Source organism: Anopheles marshallii, chromosome 2, assembly GCF_943734725.1.
Source record: "Anopheles marshallii chromosome 2, idAnoMarsDA_429_01, whole genome shotgun sequence".
NCBI lineage: Eukaryota > Metazoa > Arthropoda > Insecta > Diptera > Culicidae > Anopheles > Anopheles marshallii.
The window spans coordinates 6,299,693-6,321,831 of NC_071326.1; the positions used below are offsets into that span (position 1 = coordinate 6,299,693).

Genomic DNA, 22,139 nt, shown 5'->3' on the forward strand with positions numbered 1-22,139 from the left:
ACAATTTTCACTTCTGGAACGCACTTTTCACGAAGCTACGAGTACGGGCCTCAATTTTTTTCCAGTAATTCCTACCCCCCAACGGAACGGCACACAGCTGAATACTAATATACCTTGCCACGAACGGCTGTCACGTTGCGATTTCTTCTTCAGCTTGACTTTGCTTGTTCTCCTTCGTTTTTGTTTCTAGTGGTGGCACATGTCGGTTCGAAACGTTCCCATCAAATATTGTCCTTGTCACACAAGAAATATATTTTTATCATTATTCACTCGGGAATGGGAAATAGCTTGCTTTATTGCAATAAGAATTCGAAATTTAAAAATTTGTTAGGCAATTAAGTTCCAATGTCCATGGAGTTTGTCAATTTTCATGAAAGTTGAGAGTTCAAAGCGGAACGGTATCATTCTCTAGGCGGATCGCTGTGTGTCAAAATAGACCGGCTGCCCATCACTACTTCCTTTTCCGACATCTTGGACTACGTGAAGCACGCGTTTTTCGGGTGTACGAGTATTTTGTTGTAAGTAACGCGAAAAAGTACTGTAAACTGGCTCAAAAAACAATAAAACCCTTAAGAACCGCGTGTTAATGATGTTTCCGCTCGTATCCACTCGTTTCAGCCTCGGATAAAGATGAAATTGAACAAGCATGTTTCGTCGTCGCGGCGCAAGAGCCGCAAGCGCCACTTCCAGGCCCCGTCGCACATCCGCAGGAAGATTATGTCGGCGCCGTTGTCGAAGGAGTTGAAACAGAAGTACAACGTACGTTCCATGCCAATTCGCAAGGATGATGAAGTGCAGGTTGTGCGCGGCCACTACAAGGGCAATCAGGTTGGCAAGGTGGTTCAGGTGTACCGCAAGAAGTACGTCGTGTACATTGAACGCATTCAGCGCGAGAAGGCAAACGGCACGAACGTGTACGTCGGTGTACACCCGTCCAAGTGTGTGGTGGTGAAGCTGAAGATGGACAAGGATCGCAAGAAGATCCTGGATCGCCGTGCGAAGGGCCGTCTGGCGGCGCTCAACAAGGACAAGGGCAAGTACACAGAGGAAACCGCAGCTGCCACCGCGATGGAAACGACATCGTAAAGCTTACTAAACAAATTCAGCTAGTTTTGCTGTGGTTGGAAAAGGAGTTGGTGCGCGGAAGTGTAACGCAGGCGAATAAAAAAGAAGGAAAGTGGAGAGAAAGCTAAATCCCACCCGGTGTGCTGTGTGTGTGCTTCTTTATTTAGTGGTAATTGGCAAAGGACACAGTTTCGTGACGCCAAGGTGTACCAGTTTGTTGTGCGAAACGCGATGAGGCATTATACGTTCGTCTACCTCCAGAGCTAGGTTCATTCCGGCGTGAATCGATTTTAACTGCTTGTCGCCTTGATCCAGGAAGATCATGTTTTCGATCTGCTCCTGAACGCAATCGTCCGCCTCGGTTGTTGTGGTGAAGAATCGTAGCATTACGCGACCGAATATTCGCTCGATGGAATCTAGTTTTATGACGAGATCCGGTTGGACCGTACCGGACGTTATCGCATGCTGCCAGAGAAGTTGCCGGGAACTTCGATCTTGAAGTATCATTTCCAGTGCTCCCAAAGGCGAACTTTTAGGGTGGGGTTTGTTTTTACTTTTAGTTCCTGGCGTCGTGACGTAAAACGACTTCGAGGGAGAAGTAGTGGATGATGCTGGCAATGAACTTCGATTTATGTAACTGCTTTCGTCGGCTGAAGGTGGCAACTCCTCAATGTTAAGCGGTTCCGTACGCGAACTCTCAGGCGAAGAAGACAACTCTTCTATAACGCTTGCCTCTTGCTGTTCCGTAAACGATGCATCGAAAGACTTCCAGCAACGCGTGGATCTATTATCGGTGGTACTAACCACACTGCTGTTTAATCCAATTGAAGTTGTGTTGTGATTGGGCACATAAATTGATTTGAATTGCTTTGGGCTAGTAGCATCCTTGAACGGACGATTCTTAGCTCGGTACGTACCGGCAACGAAAGAAACGTCCATATCATCCGTAATTCGTCGTCGTTTCATAGGATTATTGTCCACGAACTGTATCTTCGTCATTCTGCTTTTCGTACAATGAATAGCAAGACAATCGTCTGAATCGGAAGACTCAGATGTGGTTTCATACTGGGGTCGGCAACCATCTTCCGATAACTGCTCTATTTCCGAATCGGACTGATTTCTGCGGTTAATCGTGATTTCGGCAGGATTCAACGATTGCGGCACGGATGGCGTTATCGCTGAGGACAACGATTCGCTTTCATGCCTTCCACTGCAAGTCGTGTCTTCATCTGAATGGTCTTCTATTTGCCATCCATCATCATAATCTCGCATATGTGTTAGCTGGAAAGATGCGTTAACCTAGTTACTCTCCTTCATATTAAACTACATAGGGCAGAAAAGACTTACGCTGTTGTTTTTATTTAGACGCAACCTTTGCTGTCTTCTCGATGGTCTTCTGTGTCCTATTAAGGGAGAAACAAGAAGCTGATCGAATCCCTTCCAAATCTTGTCCTTGCTCATGATTTCAATCAGTTTCGTGTAGTTATTTGGTAATCAAGTTAATTATGGCTTTGGAGGTTATTTTCACTAGCGCACAAACAGTCGTGCACCGATGGGTTGTTGCTATCACGACGAAACGAGAGGAGTGCACGCACTGTTGGGCTGTTGCTATCACGACAAGTGATCCAAGGCACGTGTCCTTGTAGACGTAATATTACGCCAAATTTGCACCTCAAAATTGATCTCCGCGAAGCCCAACGAAAACGCGTTATTGTTTACGAATGAAAACAAACAAATTCATGCAATGCTCGGGCACCGAACTGTCAAAAGCGCATCTTCTTCCTATTGCCCGTGTTTTAGCCGTCAAATCGGAACTCAATCACACCGCACACGCACACTAGCGCACATGACCACACTCACACACATTTGCGCAATTACATGCCAAATAGAAAGACGTACTGCACACAGCACACACATCGCTGCTCGTTCGCGTTTCGTTTCGGAAACAGATAGGCCACAGTCGATTTCTTGCGGAGTGTGATAAGTAGTTTCTCTTCCTTTCGTAGTGGCCATCCTGATACATTACGCCTACATTACAGTGCAAGTTTTGGTGCACACGGTGAAGCGCAACGCGAAAATGTCCTAGGCAAACCAAATCAAGACAAATAAGGGAATGATGGTGTAAAAAACAGTTTGGTGCAGAAAAGGAGGCCGAGCTCTAGATAAAGTCGTATTCAGTTCCACTGGAGTGTGTGCTGATATTGGGACACGTAGTATGTTGTAAGAAGCACAAAAAGGGAAAACTAATGCTTTTTTGCTGTGTGTGACGACTGCACAAGATCAGAATAAAATTTGCGCACGTGAACAAACTCGGGTAAGGTAGGGGTCACCGCACAGCTATCAGTAGCTGTACACCCCACCCCGAAAAAGGGCTGACGATTCTCACATTGATTATTGTGATTCATGTAGCGCAGCGGAAGTGATAAAAGTGCGATAGAGTGAGCGAGCGTAAGCACTAACGAACCACCGAGCAGCATTAGTTAGTGCAACCAAATCGCACCACTGCAGAATGGAATGAAGAAAAGTGAGTTCCGAGCAATAAACATTGCACGATTTCGCATAGTCAAATAGAGCAGACACAGTATTAGGAGACGGTTATCATCAGTGTGGAGAACACAACGTTGTTCCCACGTACAACAAAACAAAAAAGGCGAACAACACAGCACTCCATTACTAGTAACGTGGACTAGAAAACCCCTTCTGTTAAAGCGATAGTCCCCGTCACCTGGTGTACTGAAACGTTAACCAACACTAGTCCGGAATCGGGTACGGAAGATAAAGTCCATCACGCGCTCGCATACGCAAGCAACTAACGAACGAAGGATGAAAAAGTTCATATCAAAATTCGAAACGAAAAATGAACCAACGTCGACGGGCAGTAGCCGGGAGACGAACAGTTTCGTCGGCAAAACATTCAAGCTAAGCAAGGAGAACGTAGTAACCGTGGAGGAGGTACTAGCAGAAGGTGGCTTTGCCGTCGTATTTCTAGTCAAAGGAGCCAAGGGAGAACGGTACGCACTGAAGCGGCTGTACGTGAACAACGAGTATGATTTGGGTGTGTGCAATCGCGAAATCAAGATAGCAAGCAATCTGAGTGGGCACAAAAACATCATTGGCTACATTGACCACAGCATCAATACGAAGGGTAACGGTGTGCACGAGATACTGCTGCTCATGCCCTACTGCAAGACGAATCTGCTCACGCTTATGAACGCCCGGCTCGCTACGGGCTTCAGCGAGACGGAGGTGCTGCAGATATTCTGTGACGTTGCGGAAGCCGTCGCCCGGTTACACCAATGTCAAACACCCATCATCCATCGGGATCTCAAGGTGGAAAACATCCTTCAGAATGATCTCGGTAACTTTGTGCTGTGTGATTTCGGTTCGGCTACGGCGCGGGTTCTTAATCCGACCAGCCATGGCCGTACGATGGTGGAGGAAGAGATCCAAAAGTACACCACGCTTTCCTACCGAGCGCCGGAGATGATCGATCTGTTCAATGGACAGGACATCACGGTAAAAGCGGACATCTGGGCGCTGGGGTGTCTATTGTACAAGGTATGCTACTTCACGCTCCCGTTCGGCGAAAGCGCGCTAGCTATACAGAGCGGCCAGTTCAGCATTCCAGACGGTTCGAAGTATTCGCGTAGCGTCCATCAGCTAATACGCTTCATGTTGGAACCGGATGCGGAAAAACGACCCAATATCTACCAAGTGTGCGAGATCGCGTTCGGTATCGCAGGACGATCCAACCCGGTGCGAAATCTGACCAAATGTAGCGTACCACCGCTAGAAACGTTACCGGTGCCACCGTTCGAATCGGAAACAAAGCGCCTACCGACGGTGGGTGGTGGTGGTGCCGGACAGACAGGATCCACCCCGAAACCAATCAAACCGGCCGGTCAGCTGCTGATTGAAGGTGGCACAAGTGTGGCCCCTCGCCAAAGACCAAAAGCTTCACAAGCGGCCACACCGAACATGGGCGTTAATAGCTTCTCGCTCGGTTTACCACCGAACCCATCGCCGAAAAACATTCTTTCCTCACCAACGCCCGGTATGGCACCTTCAGCAATCGGTACATCCGGCCCGGATGCTCCGGAAGCGTTTGTGGCCAAATTTACGGCCAATTTTCCCCCCGCTTCAGTCACTTCAAGTACATCCATCGATCCATCGGCAACAGTAGCAGCAACGGAAGGACAGACAGCAACGGCGGTATTATCCCAACAACCCGCTGTTGCTGTTGCCGCACTGTTTCAGACAACCTATCCTGATCCATTCCGGGAGGCGGAACTAGCCCCCATTCCGAGCGGTGGAGAAGGAATTCCATTAGCCGGTACATCAGCTCACAACTCATCGTCCTCCTCGTTATCGATGATACATTCGCCAAGTCACGCCCCAAATCCGCAGGGTGTCGTTCCGTCCAACCAGACACAAACGCCCACCCTTGGTGGATCGAACTCATCCTCGAGCAGTGCAGTTGCCGGCGGCATCCTAGCGCCACCAAAAGCCTCCGGCCACCGACGGAATGTGAGTGATACGTCTGCCTTCAACAAAGCGTTCGCGACGGAAACTTCCCAGTTTCTGGCCCCATTCGACCAGGCGACAAACAACTTCCAACCGTCGTCTGCAAGTCCCCCCGGTCAGCAAACGACCAATTCGAACGGTTCCAACAGTTCGCTCCACAAACATCCGCCCATTCCGGAGGGTGGCGCTGGCTTTGAGTCGCGTGCCTCCAACTTGGCCTCGAGTTCCAATCCACAGTTGTCACAACAGCGATCTACATCTTCGGCTGGTGCCAGTTCTAACTGGAACCCATTTGGTGATCCTACTCCATTCGCACAGATGACTGAGGATCACATTTTCGGCGAAGAGTTTGATAAAATCCGTGAACAAGGCAGTCAGGGCAGTTTAAAGACACCACCGGAAGTACCAAGACACTCATCGTTGCCGCTCATACAGATGGGGTCAGTGCCGGCAGGTGTTCAGCAGGCGGCTCCATTCTCCCCGGAGAACATCCCGGACACGCTTGGTGATGACGATGATCCGTTTAGTTCCGCTCCGTTTTCGATGCCGGTGCGTACCGATAAGAGCAAATCGTTTAAACTCTCCTCGCGCAAAGTGATCGTCATTGACGGTGGATTTAGTACGCAGCTGGCCGAACATGTCGGTGCCAGGCTGGACAAGGATCCACTGTGGTCGTCTCGCTTCAATGCTACCAATCCGGGTGCCGTGCTGGAAACGCACCTGGACTATCTGAAGGCGGGCGCCGACTGCATACTGACCAACACGTACCAGGCGTCCATCGAGGGCTATATGGATTTTCTCGATCTCAATGAGGATGAGTCGGTGCAGTTGATCAAATCGAGCGTCGAGCTGGCTAGACGTGCCCGTACTCGCTACTTGGCCGAGAAGCTGGAGAACAAATCCCACAAAATACCGTGGGTGGTGGGTTCGGTTGGTCCCTACGGTGCACATCTTCACGATGGGTCCGAATTCACGGGTGCGTATGCGGATCAAGTCCCGGCCAATCGGTTGCAGAAATGGCACCGGCCCCGAATTAACGCGATCGTGGAGGCCGGAGTAGATGCGCTCGCGATCGAAACGATACCGTGTCGGATGGAGGCGGAAGCCCTACTCGATCTGCTGACCGCGGAACATCCGACGGTGCGGTTCTGGATTTCATTCCAGTGTCGGGACGGTTCGTCTATTGCGCACGGCGAACAATTTGCCGAAACGGTCATCGCCTTATGGAACCGGGCAAAGCAACTGTCCAATCCCAATCTGCTAGCACTCGGTGTGAACTGTGTAAATCCACAGTATGTGCTGCCCCTGATACGGTCGGTACATGAGCAGTGTGGTTCCTCACCTACAGACGGTGCTAACCGTATCCCGCTCATCGTGTATCCCCATTCCGGTGAGCAATGGGACACGATTGGGGGATGTTGGCGCGGTGCGGAAAACCTTACCCCGCTGGAAACGTACATCCCGCAATGGGTGGAAATGGGCGTCAAGTTTGTTGGGGGTTGCTGCCGTACCAATGCGCGGGACATCAAGCGGATGAAGAAGACCGTTATCGGGCTTTATGGAAGCCGGAGCAATGAGAACTAAAGGCGATCCCCGGACCCGGACCGGGCTGGTCTCGCTTCAACCTGCTGTGATGCTGTGATTTAGTTTGGAAACGAAGTTAAGTTTCGTATCCAGAAATGATGCAGTTCGTATGTAAAAGCAATCGTTATCAATCAATGCCTGGAGTGTGTGTGTGTGTGTGTGTGCACCGGTGCAAACCTAGACCGAGACTCTCTTCGGACGCTCTTTTCTTATGCTGATGTTAAGGTCCCACCACGTGTTAGTAGAAAGAGAGAAAAAAGTCACTACACTACAGGCCCCAAAGCGCCTTAGCTAAGCACAACACACACCACACCGAATGGAAGATATATAGGCAATCGTCTCACTGCAAGGCGGCCGACCAGGATATTGACGAGTGAATTAAACGCATACAACGACTTTTGCGCAATAACGGGCGCATCACTCTTAGCGTGGTATTACCTTAAGTAACCAAACTTTTTGAAACAAAATATCCTCCTATACCATTTGGCTACGTGTTTCTCCTATACCATTTGGCTACAAATCTAGTCTCGCTTGTCAGTTTTCCAAACAAAAAAAAGAATTCAAATAACCCTTATTAACGCTTGTAATTATAACGAACGAAACAAAAGAGTGGATGGGTGCGATCGCCTAACTCGTGGAGCGATCGGTGCTATCGACGCTCATTTCAAAATGCAAACGTAGGAACAATGTATGAAAGCCATCAATGTTGTTATACCTTTGGATAAGCGTTCAGCTTGGAATGGACTTTATTTCGCATCCGCAGCTCTAAAGGTTTCGGATTGCTTTCCGTACAAGAGGGAGCGACCATACCAACGTATAACCGGTCAAGTTGTTATTAAAAACCATCCAAACAGAATATCCCGGAATGAACGAGTTAAATGATCGCGCCCCATGTATGTTTTGTTGCATTCCTTGCATTCTCCTTTATCCTTTCCTGCTTACCATTAGTATCGCACATTTCCGGTGCGAATGGTATAACCGTGTGACGATTATCAAAGATTTTGTTGTGTTGTAGTAATATGTAGATTGTGGTTATTTTTGCTGTTTTACCAATATTAGTCAAATTATTTTGCACGAGATAATAGTGATGAGAGTTTTCATATACATTCTAAAGGGACGTACGTAAAAAAAACACCAGAGACGAACGTGTATTGTAGGCATAGCGAACAAAGACAAATCGTTTCGTTTCTGTTTATTGTTTTGTGTAAAACATCTGTATGTAATAAGGACGAGCGTGTGAAGGAAAAACATTACTTATGAGATTTTGCAAATGTGGTTTTCGGCAGTTACGCGAGTGGATAGTAGGATATTATGGTTTGAATCGGTGGCCCGATAAACCCCCGACCAGATTAAAGTATAGTTGTAGTCATCGAAAGCAAACAGCAAAACCTATTTAGAATGATTCACGATATATTTATTCTTCTACTATTAATATAGCCATCCATTGCAATAAACCACTACGATCGATTCATTCGATTTTTCGCATCTAAAGCGGTAGGTTAATAAAAGTTTACATCAGAAAAGACGGAGGATCTAACTACTTCGTGCTACAGTAGAGCAATGTGGAGACCAATTCGTCCAAGTTATTTATACCGGCTTTGCAAACCTATGCATATATTGTGACTGATATTACATGTCTTGACGAGTGTTTAAGGACGTTACATTGAAAATGCTAAAACCCGCAAACAAATCAGTTAAACCGGTTAAATTGACAAGATGAGGCACACTCATGCAATTGTAAAACTCGATACTTATTTCTTGATTGGTGGCTGTACGGTTTGCTTCGGTTAACACAGATGACGAACCAAATATATTATGAATGAATGCAAACGCTTCAACGAATATCATGCATGTGTACGACACGCGACTGTATTTATCCGAACTATTGATCGAGCTGTTTTACTACTTAATCTGGGGCAATTATTTACACTTCGTCGATCAGTTTAAACCGTTGATGTTGTGGTACGGGTACTACGTTGAAAAACTTTTTGTAAATCGTTTGTCCTTCCCGGCCAGCGTAACACCGCTGTATCCACGTGTGGTCCCAGTTTGGATCAATTTTTTCACAGGTAACATACACCTTGCCGTGCTCCATCGCAAACAACGTTCCATTTTTACCGAAACCGACCTAGAACCATAAGCGCAACTGTGTAAAATAGGAACATTTACTCGACCGTGTAGTGTTTTTACTCACATTTAGTCCGGGATGAAATCGAGTTGTGCGCTGTGTTGCTAAGATCGTTCCAGCCGATACGTGATGGCCATCCTGCACCTTCCAGCCACGGTGTTTTGGGCGCGGATGTTTGGGAGGATTCCTCGAACTACCGCCCGTTTTCTTTGATGCATTTCTGATGATTGCTGTAATAGTAAACACGATTAAATTTACTAACTCACCAGCTTTATACACTTCAATATCGTGTAATTACTTAAAAATGGAGCCAGTCCTTGATTTAGCCGAGACAACAGGTTAGAATTCATCTTTTATCCACACAATTTGCACGAGAAATCACACAATTTCCTACTGGCACCGGGTAGAATGGAACATTTACGTAAACATTGCCTGTACTGTCAAATCAAAGTCCCTTTGGGAACGACTTCGGAAAACCACTGCATCCCTTCGCCATGACAACTGGTGTTTATCGACCCATCGGGCAGAAAAGTCGATAAATTGGTATTCGAAACAAAATACGTTTTGTGTTGGGAAAATGTCTTACTTGTGTCTAGGGCCAATGAGTGCGGGAAAAACGCTGCTGCTCACCTGCTTGCAGAAGCCTGATTCCGTAAACTTCACGTCCCATTCCGTACCGAGCGTGGGAACCAACTTGTACACCATCAAGATACCACCGATCGTGATAGACGAAAAGGATGTTAATCAAAAGATTCCGCCACCGGGAAAACGTAAAGAGTTGGTGCAGGTGCGTGAGGTTGGTGGTTGTCTTGCACCGATTTGGCGGGACTATTTGGTCAATCATGTGGAAAAGCTAATCTACGTGGTGGATACCTCAAACCTGTGTCAAATTTCAGCCGCTGGTAAGAGCCCATTTGCGGTCAAGTTTTCCCATCTAATCGACGTTGGTGTTCGCTTGTTTTTCAGGTGTTCTTTTGTACTCGATGCTGGCCGAGCCAAGGTTGCAAAGGACGAAATTTTTGCTCGTTCTTTCCAAAATGGACCTTGCATACCGGCAGATGCGTAACGAGGCGCTGCTTATGCTGCAAATGGAAAAGTTTCAAAAACAAATTCCTCAGCATATCACGATCATACAGTTCAGTGCTATTACGAAAGAAGGAATCGACGAAGTATACGATTGGTTGGCAATGAATTAACAACCGTATATCTGACGACAAAAAAAAAAACACTTTAAATCCGATTAACTATTGAACAAAACTTTAAATTTTGGTAAATTTTTCATAAAATATATACAAAAGTTTGTATCGAGTCAAGCATGAACTCTGATAATTTTTCTACAGGAAGTATAAAGTTACGAGTTGTTTTCAAGCTTACTTAAATAGAAGAAAAATACAATTCTGTTATGATATTGAAATGAAAGGAAGAACAACTAATGAAAGGTAATCAATAGATAGTATCAGACGGTGAAAGAATATCTCCAGACTCAACGTTTGAATCAACCACGTGGAAGAAATGCGTAACAAAAACCGTTTGTTGAAACGAAGTATAAAAGAGTTCGTTCTTTAGGAAGGTAGGCTTCAGATCCCTACGGCTCTACGGGAGCTTTACGGTTTATAAAAAAGTAAACATTTTGATCGCAACTCAGTAGGGAAACTAATTTCTTTTCCTATAAACATTTGAGTTCGTTTTGGTGGCTGGATGAAACGCGCAAGCACATACCTCCGAATGTCGACGTTCCAACCAAGATATTGAGACGTACGATATGAATTTCGATGATGAATTTTTGAAATATACGTTGTTTTGCTTAATTGTCTAAATGGTCTACTTGCATAAATGATGATCTCAAAACACTCTAATACTACTAAATTGTTGTGCCTAAAACAATAACAAACGCTAGTAGCTCTCATTTTTTCAATACCATTTGCATCCATTTGTCATATCGTGGAAATGTCAAACGGCTGCAGATTGCCGCGACCTGTCAGCGCTGTATTTACCTTGCGACGTACGTCGACCTCAATGTCGGTGTACGGGTGCACATGTCAAAGCAGTGCTTTTCGGTAACCAAAAGCGCGTTCCGTGCGCTTCGCATAACAAACATCTTCAATTGTAATTAGTGCGAATTTTATGTAATTTTAACACATACCCGGTGTAGAGTAAGCAGCGAACGAACGTAATCCGAACATTATTGTTATAAATGGCTCACAATTATATTGTGACTGCCCAGAAACCAACGGCGGTTACTGCCTGCGTTACCGGTAGGTGTATGAGGAAGCGGGCACGCACAATGACTAGGAGGCAGGCACGCAGACAACGCAACCAAGAAAAAAATATTTGAAGCAAAAAACAGCTTATGCTGATTGCTTCATTGAAAAGAATAATAATCAGTTGCTCTGCTAAGCAAACAAATACGACTACCAGAAAAAGTATTTGCTTGCACAATGCACCATTGTTTATGAATACACCTTCTTAAGTTAAGGTTAGGTTTTTTTGGTTACATTATTATGATACTAACCCTCCGTGCGCATTCTAACTTTTCGCAACCATGCAGGAAACTTCACCTCACCGAACGATCTTAACCTGATTGTGGCGAAATGTTCCCGGTTAGAAATTTACCTTGTCACGCCGGAAGGGCTACGACCAATCAAAGAAATCGGCATCAATGGGAAGATAGCAGTAATGAAACTTTTCCGCCCGGCGGTAAGTGTGGCCGAACAAATTAAATCGATTTATTTTCATTGGATTTTTTTTTTCATTTAACCATTCATTCATTGTTTTGCAGGAAGAAACAAAAGATTTAATATTCATCCTTACCAGCCGGTATAATGCGATGATATTGCAATGTGCGGTACAGGGCGATGATATCGAAATAATAACGAAAGCGCACGGGAACGTGGCGGATCGGGTTGGCAAACCGGCGGAAACGGGCATTCTGGCGGTGATCGATCCGAAAGCGCGCGTAATCGGCATGCGGTTGTACGAAGGTTTGTTCAAGATCATTCCACTGGACAAGGATACGAACGAGCTGAAGGCGACCAGCTTGCGCATGGAAGAGATGCACGTGCAGGACGTGGAGTTTCTGTACGGTACAACGCACCCCACCCTGATCGTGATCCATCAGGACATTAACGGGCGTCACATAAAAACGCGTGAGATAAGCCTGAAGGATAAGGAATTTACCAAGATCGCGTGGAAGCAGGACAACGTTGAAACGGAGGCAACCATGCTGATTGCGGTGCCGATGCCGCTCGGTGGTGCCATCGTCATCGGGCAGGAATCGATCGTGTATCACGATGGTGATAGTTACGTCGCGGTTGCACCACCCATCATCAAGCAGAGCACGATTAATTGCTATGCACGGATCGACAGCAAAGGGTTGCGTTATTTGCTGGGCAATATGGCCGGCAATCTGTTCATGATGTTTCTCGAGACGGAAGAGAACGCGAAGGGCCAAACGACGGTGCGCGATATTAAGGTGGAACTGTTGGGCGAAATAACGATCCCGGAGTGTATCACGTATCTGGACAATGGTGTACTGTTTATCGGATCGCGGCACGGCGATTCGCAGCTGGTCAAGCTAAATACTACCGCGGGTGAGAACGGCGCGTACGTGATGCTGATGGAAACGTTCACCAATCTGGCACCGATCGTGGACATGTGTGTGGTGGATTTGGAGCGTCAGGGCCAGGGACAAATGATTACCTGTTCCGGGAGCTTCAAGGAAGGTTCGTTGCGTATCATACGCAACGGAATCGGCATTCAGGAGCACGCCTGTATCGATCTGCCCGGTATCAAGGGTATGTGGGCATTGCGCGTCGGCATCGACGATTCGCCGTACGACAATACGCTAATTCTGTCGTTCGTGGGCCACACCCGCGTGCTGATGCTGTCCGGCGATGAGGTGGAAGAAACGGAAATTGCCGGCATTGTTGGCGATCAGCAAACGTTCTACTGTGCGAACGTGTCCCACGGTCAGATCCTACAGGTGACACCGGTTTCCGCGCGGCTCATTTCGACCGACAACAAGGCGATGATTTGCGAATGGAAACCACCGGACAACAAGCGCATCGGTGTGGTGGGCGCCAATACGACACAGATTGTGTGCGCATCGGCCCAGGACGTGTACTACGTGGAGATCGAACATGGAAACCTAGTGTACAAGGGACAAACGACGCTTAATTATGAGGTCGCTTGTTTGGATGTGTCACCGCTGGACGAGAACGCAACTCGGTCGGAGTTTATAGCCGTTGGGCTGTGGACGGACATTTCGGCCTGTGTACTCAAAGTGCCGACCCTGGAGCTGCTGCACGAGGAAAAGCTTGGCGGCGAAATAATTCCCCGCTCGATCCTGATGGCCGCGTTCGAGGGTATTAACTATCTGCTTTGTGCGCTCGGCGACGGTTCCATGTACTATTTCGTGCTGAACAAGAACACCGGCTGCCTGACGGAGCAGAAGAAGGTTACGCTCGGTACACAACCCACGATCCTGAAAACGTTCCGGTCGCTATCGACAACGAACGTGTTTGCCTGCTCGGACCGACCGACCGTCATCTACAGCTCCAACCACAAGCTGGTGTTTTCGAACGTTAACCTGAAGGAGGTGAACCATATGTGTTCGCTGAATGCGGAAGCATACCAGGATTCGTTGGCACTCGCTACCAGAAACTCCGTCATCTTTGGTACGATCGATGAAATTCAGAAGCTACACATACGAACGGTCCCGTTGGGAGAATCGCCGAGACGCATCGCTTATCAGGAAGCATCGCAAACGTTCGGCGTTATAACGTTCCGCATGGATGTGCAAGATTCGAGTGGGCTAACGCCGGCGCGGCAGAGTGCATCGACACAAACGAACAACACGACGCAATCGAGCGGGATGGGATTGTTGAAGCCCGGTGCCAGCAACACCGAGTTTGGCCAGGAGGTGGAAGTACACAATTTGCTCATCATCGATCAGAACACGTTCGAGGTGCTGCATGCGCATCAGTTCATGCAGAGCGAGTACGCACTGTCGCTAATGTCGGCCAAGCTAGGCAACGATCCGAACACGTACTTCGTGGTCGGCACGGGTCTGGTCAATCCGGAGGAACCGGAACCGAAGATCGGACGCATCATCATCTACCGGTACGCGGACAACGAGCTTAAGCTGATCAGCGACAAGGAAGTGAAGGGCGCCTGCTATTCACTGGTGGAGTTTAACGGACGTGTGCTGGCCTGCATCAACTCCACCGTGCGGCTGTACGAGTGGACAGACGATAAGGATCTACGGTTAGAGTGCAGTCATTTCAACAACATTCTCGCTCTGTACTGCAAAACGAAAGGTAGGTTTGGAAGAATGCGCTTTATCGTAAGCGGTTGGTCAGGGGCGGTCGGTGGTGTATTGGTAGCGGCGCCGGTCAAAATCCCAATCGGATCAATCCTCCGTAGCAAAGACTGGCTATCCGGCTACGTGGTAAACTTAGGTCTAGTAAGCCAGAAATGGCAGGCATGGCCTAGTAGAAGGTCGTTACGCTAAGAAGAGAGAAAGAGCTTCATTGTTTACAGCTTTACTATCACGTGGTGCTTACTTTTCATTCCGTAGGGGATTTCATACTGGTCGGTGATTTGATGCGCTCCATAACGCTGCTGCAGTACAAGCAGATGGAGGGCAGCTTTGAGGAAATAGCACGCGATTATCAACCGAACTGGATGACGGCCGTCGAGATACTAGACGACGATGCTTTCCTCGGTGCGGACAACAGCCACAATCTGTTCGTTTGCCTGAAGGATAGTGCGGCCACAACGGACGAGGAGCGCCAGCAAATGCCCGAGGTGGCCCAATTCCATTTGGGCGATCTGGTGAACGTGTTCCGTCACGGTTCGCTCGTAATGCAAAACATTAGTGAACGCACCACACCAACGAACGGGTGCGTCCTGTTCGGCACGGTCAGCGGAGCGATCGGGCTCGTCACACAAATCAATAGCGATTTCTACGAGTTCTTACGCAAGCTGCAGGACAACCTGACGAACACGATCAAATCGGTGGGCAAGATCGATCATTCGTACTGGCGCAGTTTTCACACGGAAACGAAGATGGAACGGTGTGAAGGTTTCATCGATGGAGATCTGGTCGAAAGCTTCCTCGATTTAAGCCGCGAAAAGATGAAGGAAGCCTCGTCTATGCTCGACATCGAGGGCGATGGGGCGAAGCGACAGGCCACGGTAGACGACATCATTAAAATCGTAGAAGATCTTACCAGAATACATTAGGCTGGAGGGTTTTTTTTATGTTTGTTTAGGGAGGAGAAGGGACATACAATTTTCGCTAACCTACATGTGAAGATCATCATTACTACTCTTTCTTAATGTTTAGCCGTGGTCGCATCGGTGTGCTTAGGGCCTAGACGTTTATTACATCATTACACGAATGATAAAAATGAGAATTAATTAAACCCGAAAGTGTAATGTTATGTGTCCTCATTATGTTGCCCTTTTGTAGTCGCATCGAACGCATCCGGAGATCCGTAGGGGGACAGTTTGTGTGAGTGACTGTGCATTTGAAATAAACCATATACAGCAGAATCGATGCTTTATTCACTTAAAACCATGGAATGCCAACAAACGTAACAACGAGAAACTCAAAACAGATGCTCTCTGTCGACCGTATACAGTACGGAAGTGTCTTGCTTTTGGAGAGCTCGCAGGGAGGGAAAGATAATACTAAAAGAAAACTGCTATTGGGGAGGAAAATATGCAAACATGGGATCCTGTGGCCTCGACAACTTAGCCGCGATTAGCAATCATATCATCCGGATTGAACATACCCTACGAGAAAACGTAAGGAACAACATTAGATCAACCCAAAAAAAAAAGGAGCGACTTATTAACTTACCTTAGCACGACGCAAAATCGAATCCTTGCTCGCATCGTACGGATGATCTTTGGAAGGAATCTCCAGTACTGCTGGTGTGGGGGCAGTGTGCGAATCGATCACGTGACGAATCAACTCGGCGTAGTTCTGGTTGATCAGAATGATATCAATATCGTCACGCTTGATGAAACGCTTGAAGCAATCTTCGATTTCACTAACTGCCGTATCTGATGGGTGGATAGAGAACCATAACTTGGATTTGTTACACTTTCCTTAACAATCCGATTGTGGTGTGAGGCTTCCTGTGTGAACGGACTTACTTTTGTCAACAACCATAAAGTTTGGATGGCGATTCTTGTTGATCTCACCAACTCCACCGAGCAAAAACCCAACACAGGTGTCCTAAAAGAAGAATTAAACGATTAGACGAATTTGTATAACGTTTGTAACCTGCTACCGAAACATTCTCTAGCATTTGAGGCAATCCTGGGTATCCACCTTGAACAAAAACAATCACATCTTTTCCGGCACTACCTAACAATCCTATTTGTTCGCTTGCTTACCTCATCCCCAATGACGGAGATCAGTTTTCCTTTCATTGCCGATAAAAGAGCCATTTCGAACAGGTGAACTTCGTAGGTAAAATGGATTAAATATTGGTACAAGACGGAATCGTCGTTTCGAGCTGGGGAAGAAAATATCACCTGACTGAATACGTCCCGTGGTGTAACTTTACGCAGGCTGGATCAACAAGCTACCTGTGTTGCAAGAAACGTCAGTTTTCTCATTTAGAACAAGGTTTATACATTAATAAAAGGTTTACTCAAATTTCAGATGTTATCGAACATTTGTGAACTGCAAGGATAGTAAGGACGTTTACATAATATATGACTGGTTCCATTTGGATAATATAATGTTTAAATTAGCAATACGTTTGTTTTACATAGGGCAAAGCAATTACGATGCCAACCAGCCCTGCAATTTGACGTCCCATTTTGACAACCAAACCCCGAAAGAGCACAAACAAAAGTCCGCGCGTTCGTAAACACTTCCTTGTTTTGCGGGCAGTACGCCGGCAAGTTGAGGAAAATAAGATAAGTTCCTGATTCCCCATTTCATGTGTTGCTATAACAGTGGCTCCAAGTCATGACTTCCATCATCAAGATGCACGCCATATCTGGGGCGATGGATGAATCGCCACCGTGCTACATCCTGCAGGTGGACGATGTGCGAATCTTGCTCGATTGCGGATGGGACGAAAAGTTTGATCAGGGCTTTATTAAGGAAATTAAAAAGTAAGTTGTGTCGATTGGTTGGACATCAGAACCGTGGCGATGATGCAGTGTGCGTTTTTTGTATTCACAACAATTTCCAGATATGTACACACGATCGATGCAGTGTTGCTGTCCTATCCGGATGGTAGTCATCTCGGGGCACTACCGTATCTGGTCGGAAAGCTTGGCCTGAATTGCCCGATTTATGCAACGATTCCGGTATACAAGATGGGACAAATGTTCATGTACGACATGTTTATGTCCCACTATAATATGCACGATTTCGACCTGTTCTCGTTGGATGATGTGGACGCAGCATTCGATAAAATTGTACAGCTGAAGTACAACCAGAGTGTAGCGATGAAGGGCAAGGGATACGGCATTACCATCACCCCCTTGCCGGCTGGGCATCTGATAGGTGGCACAATTTGGAAGATTGTGAAGGTCGGCGAGGAGGACATAGTGTATGCAACAGATTTTAATCATAAAAAGGAACGTCATCTCAATGGATGCGAGCTGGAGAAGCTTCAACGACCTTCGCTTCTCATTACGGACGCGTATAATGCTCGGTACCAGCAAGCAAGGAGGCGTGCACGAGATGAGAAGTTTATGACGAACATTCTGCAAACGCTCCGGAACAATGGTAACGTTCTTGTTACGGTTGATACGGCTGGACGGGTGCTGGAGCTGGCCCACATGCTTGACCAGCTGTGGAAGAACAAGGAATCAGGCCTGATGGCTTACTCGCTAGCGCTGTTGAACAACGTAAGCTACAACGTGGTAGAATTCGCCAAAAGTCAAATCGAATGGATGAGCGACAAGCTGATGAAAAGTTTCGAAGGAGCACGTAACAATCCGTTCACCTTCAAACACCTGCGGCTGTGTCACACGATGGCCGATCTGGCGAAGGTACCCAGTCCTAAAGTGGTGTTGGCCAGTTCGTCCGATATGGAGAGTGGTTTTTCGCGAGAACTCTTCATACAGTGGGCACCGAATGCGAGTAACAGCATCATCATTACCAGCCGTTCGTCTCCGGGTACGTTGGCTCGCGATCTTATCGACAATGGAGGCAATGGGCGCAAGATCGAGATGGACATACGACGACGGGTAGAGCTGGAAGGCGCCGAGCTCGAGGAATACATGCGAACGGAGGGCGAAAAGCTGAGCCGATCGATCAAAAAGCGCGATCTGGACGAAAGCAGTTCCGATTCGGACGATGAGCTGGAGATGAACATCATTACCGGGAAGCACGATATCGTCGTGCGTCCGGAAGGTCGTTCGCATACGGGCTTTTTTAAATCGAGCAAAAAAAGTTACGCCATGTTTCCGTTCCACGAGGAGAAAATCAAGTTTGATGAGTATGGAGAAATTATACAACCGGATGACTACCGTATGGTGGACCTTGGTCCGGAAACAAACGGCAACGATGATAATAAGGAGAATGCTGGAATCAAGACGGAGGACATTAAGAAGGAAAAGGACGAAGAAGTGACGGTGCTGGACAAACCGACCAAGTGCGTTCAAGCGCGCAAACCAATTGAGGTGAATGCTCAGGTGCAGTTTATCGATTTCGAAGGACGCTCCGATGGTGAATCGTTGTTGAAAATTCTTTCCCAGCTACGACCTCGGCGGGTTGTGGTGGTGCGTGGATCGTCAACCAACACGACGCACATTGCAGAGCATTGCCAGCAAAATATAGGCGCCCGCGTATTCACCCCGAACCGTGGTGAGATCATCGATGCAACCACAGAAACTCACATCTATCAGGTGCGCTTGACGGAAGCGCTCGTATCACAGCTAGAGTTCCAGAAGGGCAAAGATGCCGAGGTGGCCTGGGTAGATGCGCAAATAGTAATTCGTAATAAACGGATCGATACGGTCGCGGAGAAAGATGCTACCGCCGGGGTGCCGGTTAACAACGGCGGGACACTCTCGGCTAATCCGGCCAGTTCGGGAGCGGGCTCGAACGTAGGTGGTGGGGCAGTCGGCGAAACCCAGATGGATGTGGATGATGTCGACACGATAGACGATAAGATCGATAAGCAGATACTAACGCTAGAGCCACTGTCGCAAGACGATCTACCGCCACACAATCCGGTGTTTATCAACGAACTGAAGCTGATCGATTTCAAGCAGATCCTAATGAAAAGTAACATTGCGTCCGAATTTTCTGGCGGTGTGCTTTGGTGTAGCAATGGTACGATCGCGCTCCGTCGAGTCGACACCGGTCGAGTTACGATCGAGGGCTGCATTTCGGAGGACTATTACAAGATCAGGGAACTATTGTACGAACAGTACGCTATTATTTAAGGTGAAGCTCTTCACGCTCGCTTTTGCTTATATATCACTGTATATTTGAGTTAGGAAACAAAAATAACGAAATACACGAATTCGAATTCAAGGTTAAAAAATAAAGGCCAGAAACAATGGAAAATAAGTTCTTGTTCACAATGCTACGCAATCATTCATTACTTAACCGGGGATGTAAGAGTTTTCGTCAAATCTGCATGGTTTCCTCGGAAGCGCTAAATTGGCTTTTATCAGTTGTTCGCCGATGTCAAAATTATCTTTATCATATAGTATAACTTCCCATGGATGCTTATTGTCACTGTAAAGAGAGCAGGAGAAGGATTAGAGTAAAAAGGGCTTCTGTTGCAACTGCCCACTTACATTATCATGGCCCTTAGCTGTTTGTCCAGAATGGAACTATACAGCTGCTGAATAGCTTCCAAATGACACGGTTTGATGCGCTGTATATTGGAGATACGACAACAAACGGCCTGGAATGGGATATATTTAAAGCGATCCTCCCAGCGGCGCACCTCGTTTGATCCAACCATCGCCGTATTGCCGTAGTCGACATAAAACACACTGACCGCGCGATCGAAAGCGTCACAAACTGTCGCCCGGTACCAAAGATCTTCATACTTGGCAATTACTAATTCACCAAGCGCTGTACAAATTCAAAACGGACAATGAAATCGTTAGATGTTATCGGTTAAACTGTGGACCAGAACACTCCACACTTACCGGGCATTAGTTTAAGTGGTTTATAATTGGCCACCACCTCTGGATCGTTCATTTCCGACATTAGTTGTTCATACTTGGAGTAGTCTGAACTGTCTCGGATGACGTGCGCATAGAACGTGTCCACATCGATAATACATGTCGTGTGCAGTGTAACGTAGGTGTTTGGCAGTGGCATTTCCATCTGCGCTGGAACGGAGACGGACACCGTGTCTTTGTCAAGCGTCCAACCGTTCGGATCTTTCGGTTCATGTCGTAACCGACAGTTGCTTCCTTTGAAACAGCCATTCGTCTTCGGGTTGTAATGCTTGCAGAGCCTGTCGTCATCCGTTGGCACGTACCCGAGCACAGCTTTCATGGCGTTTGTTGTACTTTGAGATATATCGTCAAGCTGTTCCAATTCTTCCTCTGTAAACGTTTCTCTGGTGATGGCATATTCTTGTCGTTCTTCGCTAGGTGCCAATTTCTTTGCTTGCGTTGAACTTGCATCACCTTGCCGTTCTGATTCTGCCTCTGTGGACATCTCCTTGGAAATCAAGCATTCCTTTTTTTCTTCATTATTAGTTATTTCCGTTGCGTTTGTTGTACTTTGGCCCTCTTGTTGTTTCGAATCTGCTTCTTTTGAAGTTTCCCGGGTAATTGAGTATTCTTGCTTTTCTTCATTATTAGTTATTTCCGTTGCGTTTGTTGTACGTTTGCCTTCTTGTTTCAAATCTTCTTCTTTTGAAGTTTCCCGGGTAATTGAGTATTCTTGCTTTTCTTCATTATGTTCTACTACTAGCATATCATTTTCCACCCCCATCACGGTACAGTTTACGGTTTCATATAGTTTCAATGAAAACGAAGCAGTGTTTGGAACAATGGAACATTTCATCGCGTACGCAGGTACGCTGCTCAACACGGCAGGAAGCACAGCTTTTGGAACATGCTCGTCATAGCACAATATTTCACCCAAATCCAGCAGATAGATTGCTTGGGGCGTTTTGCCATTCGTGAATACGCTGCAAACCGCACGCGTCCACATATTGTCCAGCAAAATCATAAACACCGTCCCGGGCGGTGGTGATTTATCCAGCAGAGTTTTGCGCGTTGTTTGGATTGGCATTAAATTGGCGCTGAAGTCGTTTTTCCGCGATTCGTCCATTGCATAAAAAATACCATCCGACGGTACTGGTATGTAAGTGACAATGAGTTGTACTTTCTCATTCGCCTTATCTAGAGGAAGAAAAACACATTTATACACAACACTGCATTTGACACTTTGTTCTAGCGATACTCACAGTCGAGCGTTGGTCTGATGTAATCAAAGGTGAGCTCAGCGTTGGACGCAATCGATTGCGGGCCTGTTTGTATGGTCCATCTTGAAGATACTTCCGCGAACAAGCTTTTCCAGTCGTTCACTACCAATTGCAGTGTTTTGTTCATGTTTTGCAGCTCATCGTGCGCTAGTTTAAATTCCTCTAAGAATGTAGGGCTCTTTACCAATTCGTTGCTAAATAGCTGAGAGCGAAGATTCTTTGCCTGTTTGAAAGAATAAGCACATTCGGGGGTGACATGTGGTTCCGGCGCGTATTATGCATTGTACATACTCTTGCTAGCATTAAATTAGTGAGCGTATTTACGAAGGCAGCGTGTTTTTCTAGATATTCATAAGAAGCATCCCAGAGCAGTTCGTACGCCATTTTTGCCG

General features: G+C 46.9%; 9 protein-coding genes across 9 annotated transcripts; 5 read left to right on the top strand and 4 right to left on the bottom strand.

Moving 5' to 3' along the window:
• The first annotated feature begins 622 nt into the window (after positions 1–622).
• On the top strand, positions 623–1,098 carry LOC128709631 (60S ribosomal protein L26). The gene has a single exon (XM_053804636.1). It carries the CDS (start codon positions 631–633, stop codon positions 1,084–1,086), a length of 456 nt encoding a protein of 151 aa, XP_053660611.1. The 5' UTR covers positions 623–630; the 3' UTR covers positions 1,087–1,098.
• A 126-nt stretch (positions 1,099–1,224) lies between these two features.
• Positions 1,225–2,526, bottom strand: LOC128708767 (uncharacterized). The gene is made up of 2 exons (XM_053803747.1): positions 2,413–2,526; positions 1,225–2,346 (listed from the first exon to the last, which is right to left on the bottom strand). Exons 1-2 carry the CDS (start codon positions 2,524–2,526, stop codon positions 1,225–1,227), a joined length of 1,236 nt encoding a protein of 411 aa, XP_053659722.1.
• A 1,362-nt stretch (positions 2,527–3,888) lies between these two features.
• LOC128719345 (AP2-associated protein kinase 1) lies at positions 3,889–7,173 on the top strand. The gene has a single exon (XM_053812969.1). The coding sequence runs from the start codon at positions 3,889–3,891 to the stop codon at positions 7,171–7,173; it is 3,285 nt and encodes a 1,094-aa protein (XP_053668944.1).
• Positions 7,174–9,097: 1,924 nt separating this feature from the next.
• LOC128706719 (39S ribosomal protein L27, mitochondrial) lies at positions 9,098–9,651 on the bottom strand. The gene is made up of 3 exons (XM_053801661.1): positions 9,600–9,651; positions 9,368–9,531; positions 9,098–9,301 (listed from the first exon to the last, which is right to left on the bottom strand). The coding sequence occupies exons 1-3, from the start codon at positions 9,649–9,651 to the stop codon at positions 9,098–9,100; spliced, it is 420 nt and encodes a 139-aa protein (XP_053657636.1).
• Positions 9,652–9,878: 227 nt separating this feature from the next.
• LOC128708500 (ADP-ribosylation factor-like protein 16) lies at positions 9,879–10,497 on the top strand. Its single transcript, XM_053803479.1, has 2 exons — positions 9,879–10,203; positions 10,268–10,497. The coding sequence occupies exons 1-2, from the start codon at positions 9,879–9,881 to the stop codon at positions 10,495–10,497; spliced, it is 555 nt and encodes a 184-aa protein (XP_053659454.1).
• Positions 10,498–11,495: 998 nt separating this feature from the next.
• LOC128710409 (DNA damage-binding protein 1) lies at positions 11,496–15,547 on the top strand. The gene is made up of 4 exons (XM_053805463.1): positions 11,496–11,556; positions 11,850–11,998; positions 12,081–14,619; positions 14,880–15,547. The coding sequence occupies exons 1-4, from the start codon at positions 11,496–11,498 to the stop codon at positions 15,545–15,547; spliced, it is 3,417 nt and encodes a 1,138-aa protein (XP_053661438.1).
• A 513-nt stretch (positions 15,548–16,060) lies between these two features.
• On the bottom strand, positions 16,061–16,765 carry LOC128710504 (V-type proton ATPase subunit F). The gene is made up of 4 exons (XM_053805559.1): positions 16,712–16,765; positions 16,469–16,550; positions 16,170–16,375; positions 16,061–16,102 (listed from the first exon to the last, which is right to left on the bottom strand). Exons 1-4 carry the CDS (start codon positions 16,763–16,765, stop codon positions 16,061–16,063), a joined length of 384 nt encoding a protein of 127 aa, XP_053661534.1.
• A 529-nt stretch (positions 16,766–17,294) lies between these two features.
• Positions 17,295–19,732, top strand: LOC128708024 (probable cleavage and polyadenylation specificity factor subunit 2). The gene is made up of 3 exons (XM_053802981.1): positions 17,295–17,443; positions 17,524–19,333; positions 19,466–19,732. Exons 1-3 carry the CDS (start codon positions 17,295–17,297, stop codon positions 19,730–19,732), a joined length of 2,226 nt encoding a protein of 741 aa, XP_053658956.1.
• A 162-nt stretch (positions 19,733–19,894) lies between these two features.
• On the bottom strand, positions 19,895–22,131 carry LOC128708834 (tudor domain-containing 6-like). The gene is made up of 5 exons (XM_053803815.1): positions 22,039–22,131; positions 21,730–21,970; positions 20,453–21,664; positions 20,093–20,375; positions 19,895–20,030 (listed from the first exon to the last, which is right to left on the bottom strand). The coding sequence occupies exons 1-5, from the start codon at positions 22,129–22,131 to the stop codon at positions 19,895–19,897; spliced, it is 1,965 nt and encodes a 654-aa protein (XP_053659790.1).
• Positions 22,132–22,139: the final 8 nt, after the last annotated feature.

Bases quoted from the DNA above. Each gene is read 5' to 3' on its own strand.
- LOC128710504 (XM_053805559.1), bottom strand. From the start codon at position 16,765: ATGGCTCTTTTATCGGCAATGAAAGGAAAACTGATCTCCGTCATTGGG. The intron at 16,376-16,468 runs GTAAGTCCGTTC...TCCACCCATCAG, and splicing joins CTTTATGGTTGTTGACAAAA to ATACGGCAGTTAGTGAAATC. The intron at 16,103-16,169 runs GTAAGTTAATAA...GTTTTCTCGTAG, and splicing joins CGATTTTGCGTCGTGCTAAG to GGTATGTTCAATCCGGATGA.
- LOC128708834 (XM_053803815.1), bottom strand. From the start codon at position 22,131: ATGGCGTACGAACTGCTCTGGGATGCTTCTTATGAATATCTAGAAAAA. The intron at 21,971-22,038 runs GTATGTACAATG...TCTTTCAAACAG, and splicing joins CTAATTTAATGCTAGCAAGA to GCAAAGAATCTTCGCTCTCA. The intron at 21,665-21,729 runs GTGAGTATCGCT...TTCTTCCTCTAG, and splicing joins CATCAGACCAACGCTCGACT to ATAAGGCGAATGAGAAAGTA.
- LOC128708024 (XM_053802981.1), top strand. From the start codon at position 17,295: ATGACTTCCATCATCAAGATGCACGCCATATCTGGGGCGATGGATGAA. The intron at 17,444-17,523 runs GTAAGTTGTGTC...AACAATTTCCAG, and splicing joins TTTATTAAGGAAATTAAAAA to ATATGTACACACGATCGATG. The intron at 19,334-19,465 runs GTTAACAACGGC...AAGATCGATAAG, and splicing joins ATGCTACCGCCGGGGTGCCG to CAGATACTAACGCTAGAGCC.
- LOC128719345 (XM_053812969.1), top strand. From the start codon at position 3,889: ATGAAAAAGTTCATATCAAAATTCGAAACGAAAAATGAACCAACGTCG.
- LOC128709631 (XM_053804636.1), top strand. From the start codon at position 631: ATGAAATTGAACAAGCATGTTTCGTCGTCGCGGCGCAAGAGCCGCAAG.
- LOC128708500 (XM_053803479.1), top strand. From the start codon at position 9,879: ATGTCTTACTTGTGTCTAGGGCCAATGAGTGCGGGAAAAACGCTGCTG. The intron at 10,204-10,267 runs GTAAGAGCCCAT...CTTGTTTTTCAG, and splicing joins GTGTCAAATTTCAGCCGCTG to GTGTTCTTTTGTACTCGATG.
- LOC128706719 (XM_053801661.1), bottom strand. From the start codon at position 9,651: ATGAATTCTAACCTGTTGTCTCGGCTAAATCAAGGACTGGCTCCATTT. The intron at 9,532-9,599 runs GTAATTACACGA...TTACTATTACAG, and splicing joins AGGACTGGCTCCATTTTTAA to CAATCATCAGAAATGCATCA. The intron at 9,302-9,367 runs GTGAGTAAAAAC...TTATGGTTCTAG, and splicing joins GATTTCATCCCGGACTAAAT to GTCGGTTTCGGTAAAAATGG.
- LOC128708767 (XM_053803747.1), bottom strand. From the start codon at position 2,526: ATGAGCAAGGACAAGATTTGGAAGGGATTCGATCAGCTTCTTGTTTCT. The intron at 2,347-2,412 runs GTAAGTCTTTTC...GCATCTTTCCAG, and splicing joins GTCTAAATAAAAACAACAGC to CTAACACATATGCGAGATTA.
- LOC128710409 (XM_053805463.1), top strand. From the start codon at position 11,496: ATGGCTCACAATTATATTGTGACTGCCCAGAAACCAACGGCGGTTACT. The intron at 11,557-11,849 runs GTAGGTGTATGA...GCAACCATGCAG, and splicing joins GGTTACTGCCTGCGTTACCG to GAAACTTCACCTCACCGAAC. The intron at 14,620-14,879 runs GTAGGTTTGGAA...TTCATTCCGTAG, and splicing joins TCTGTACTGCAAAACGAAAG to GGGATTTCATACTGGTCGGT.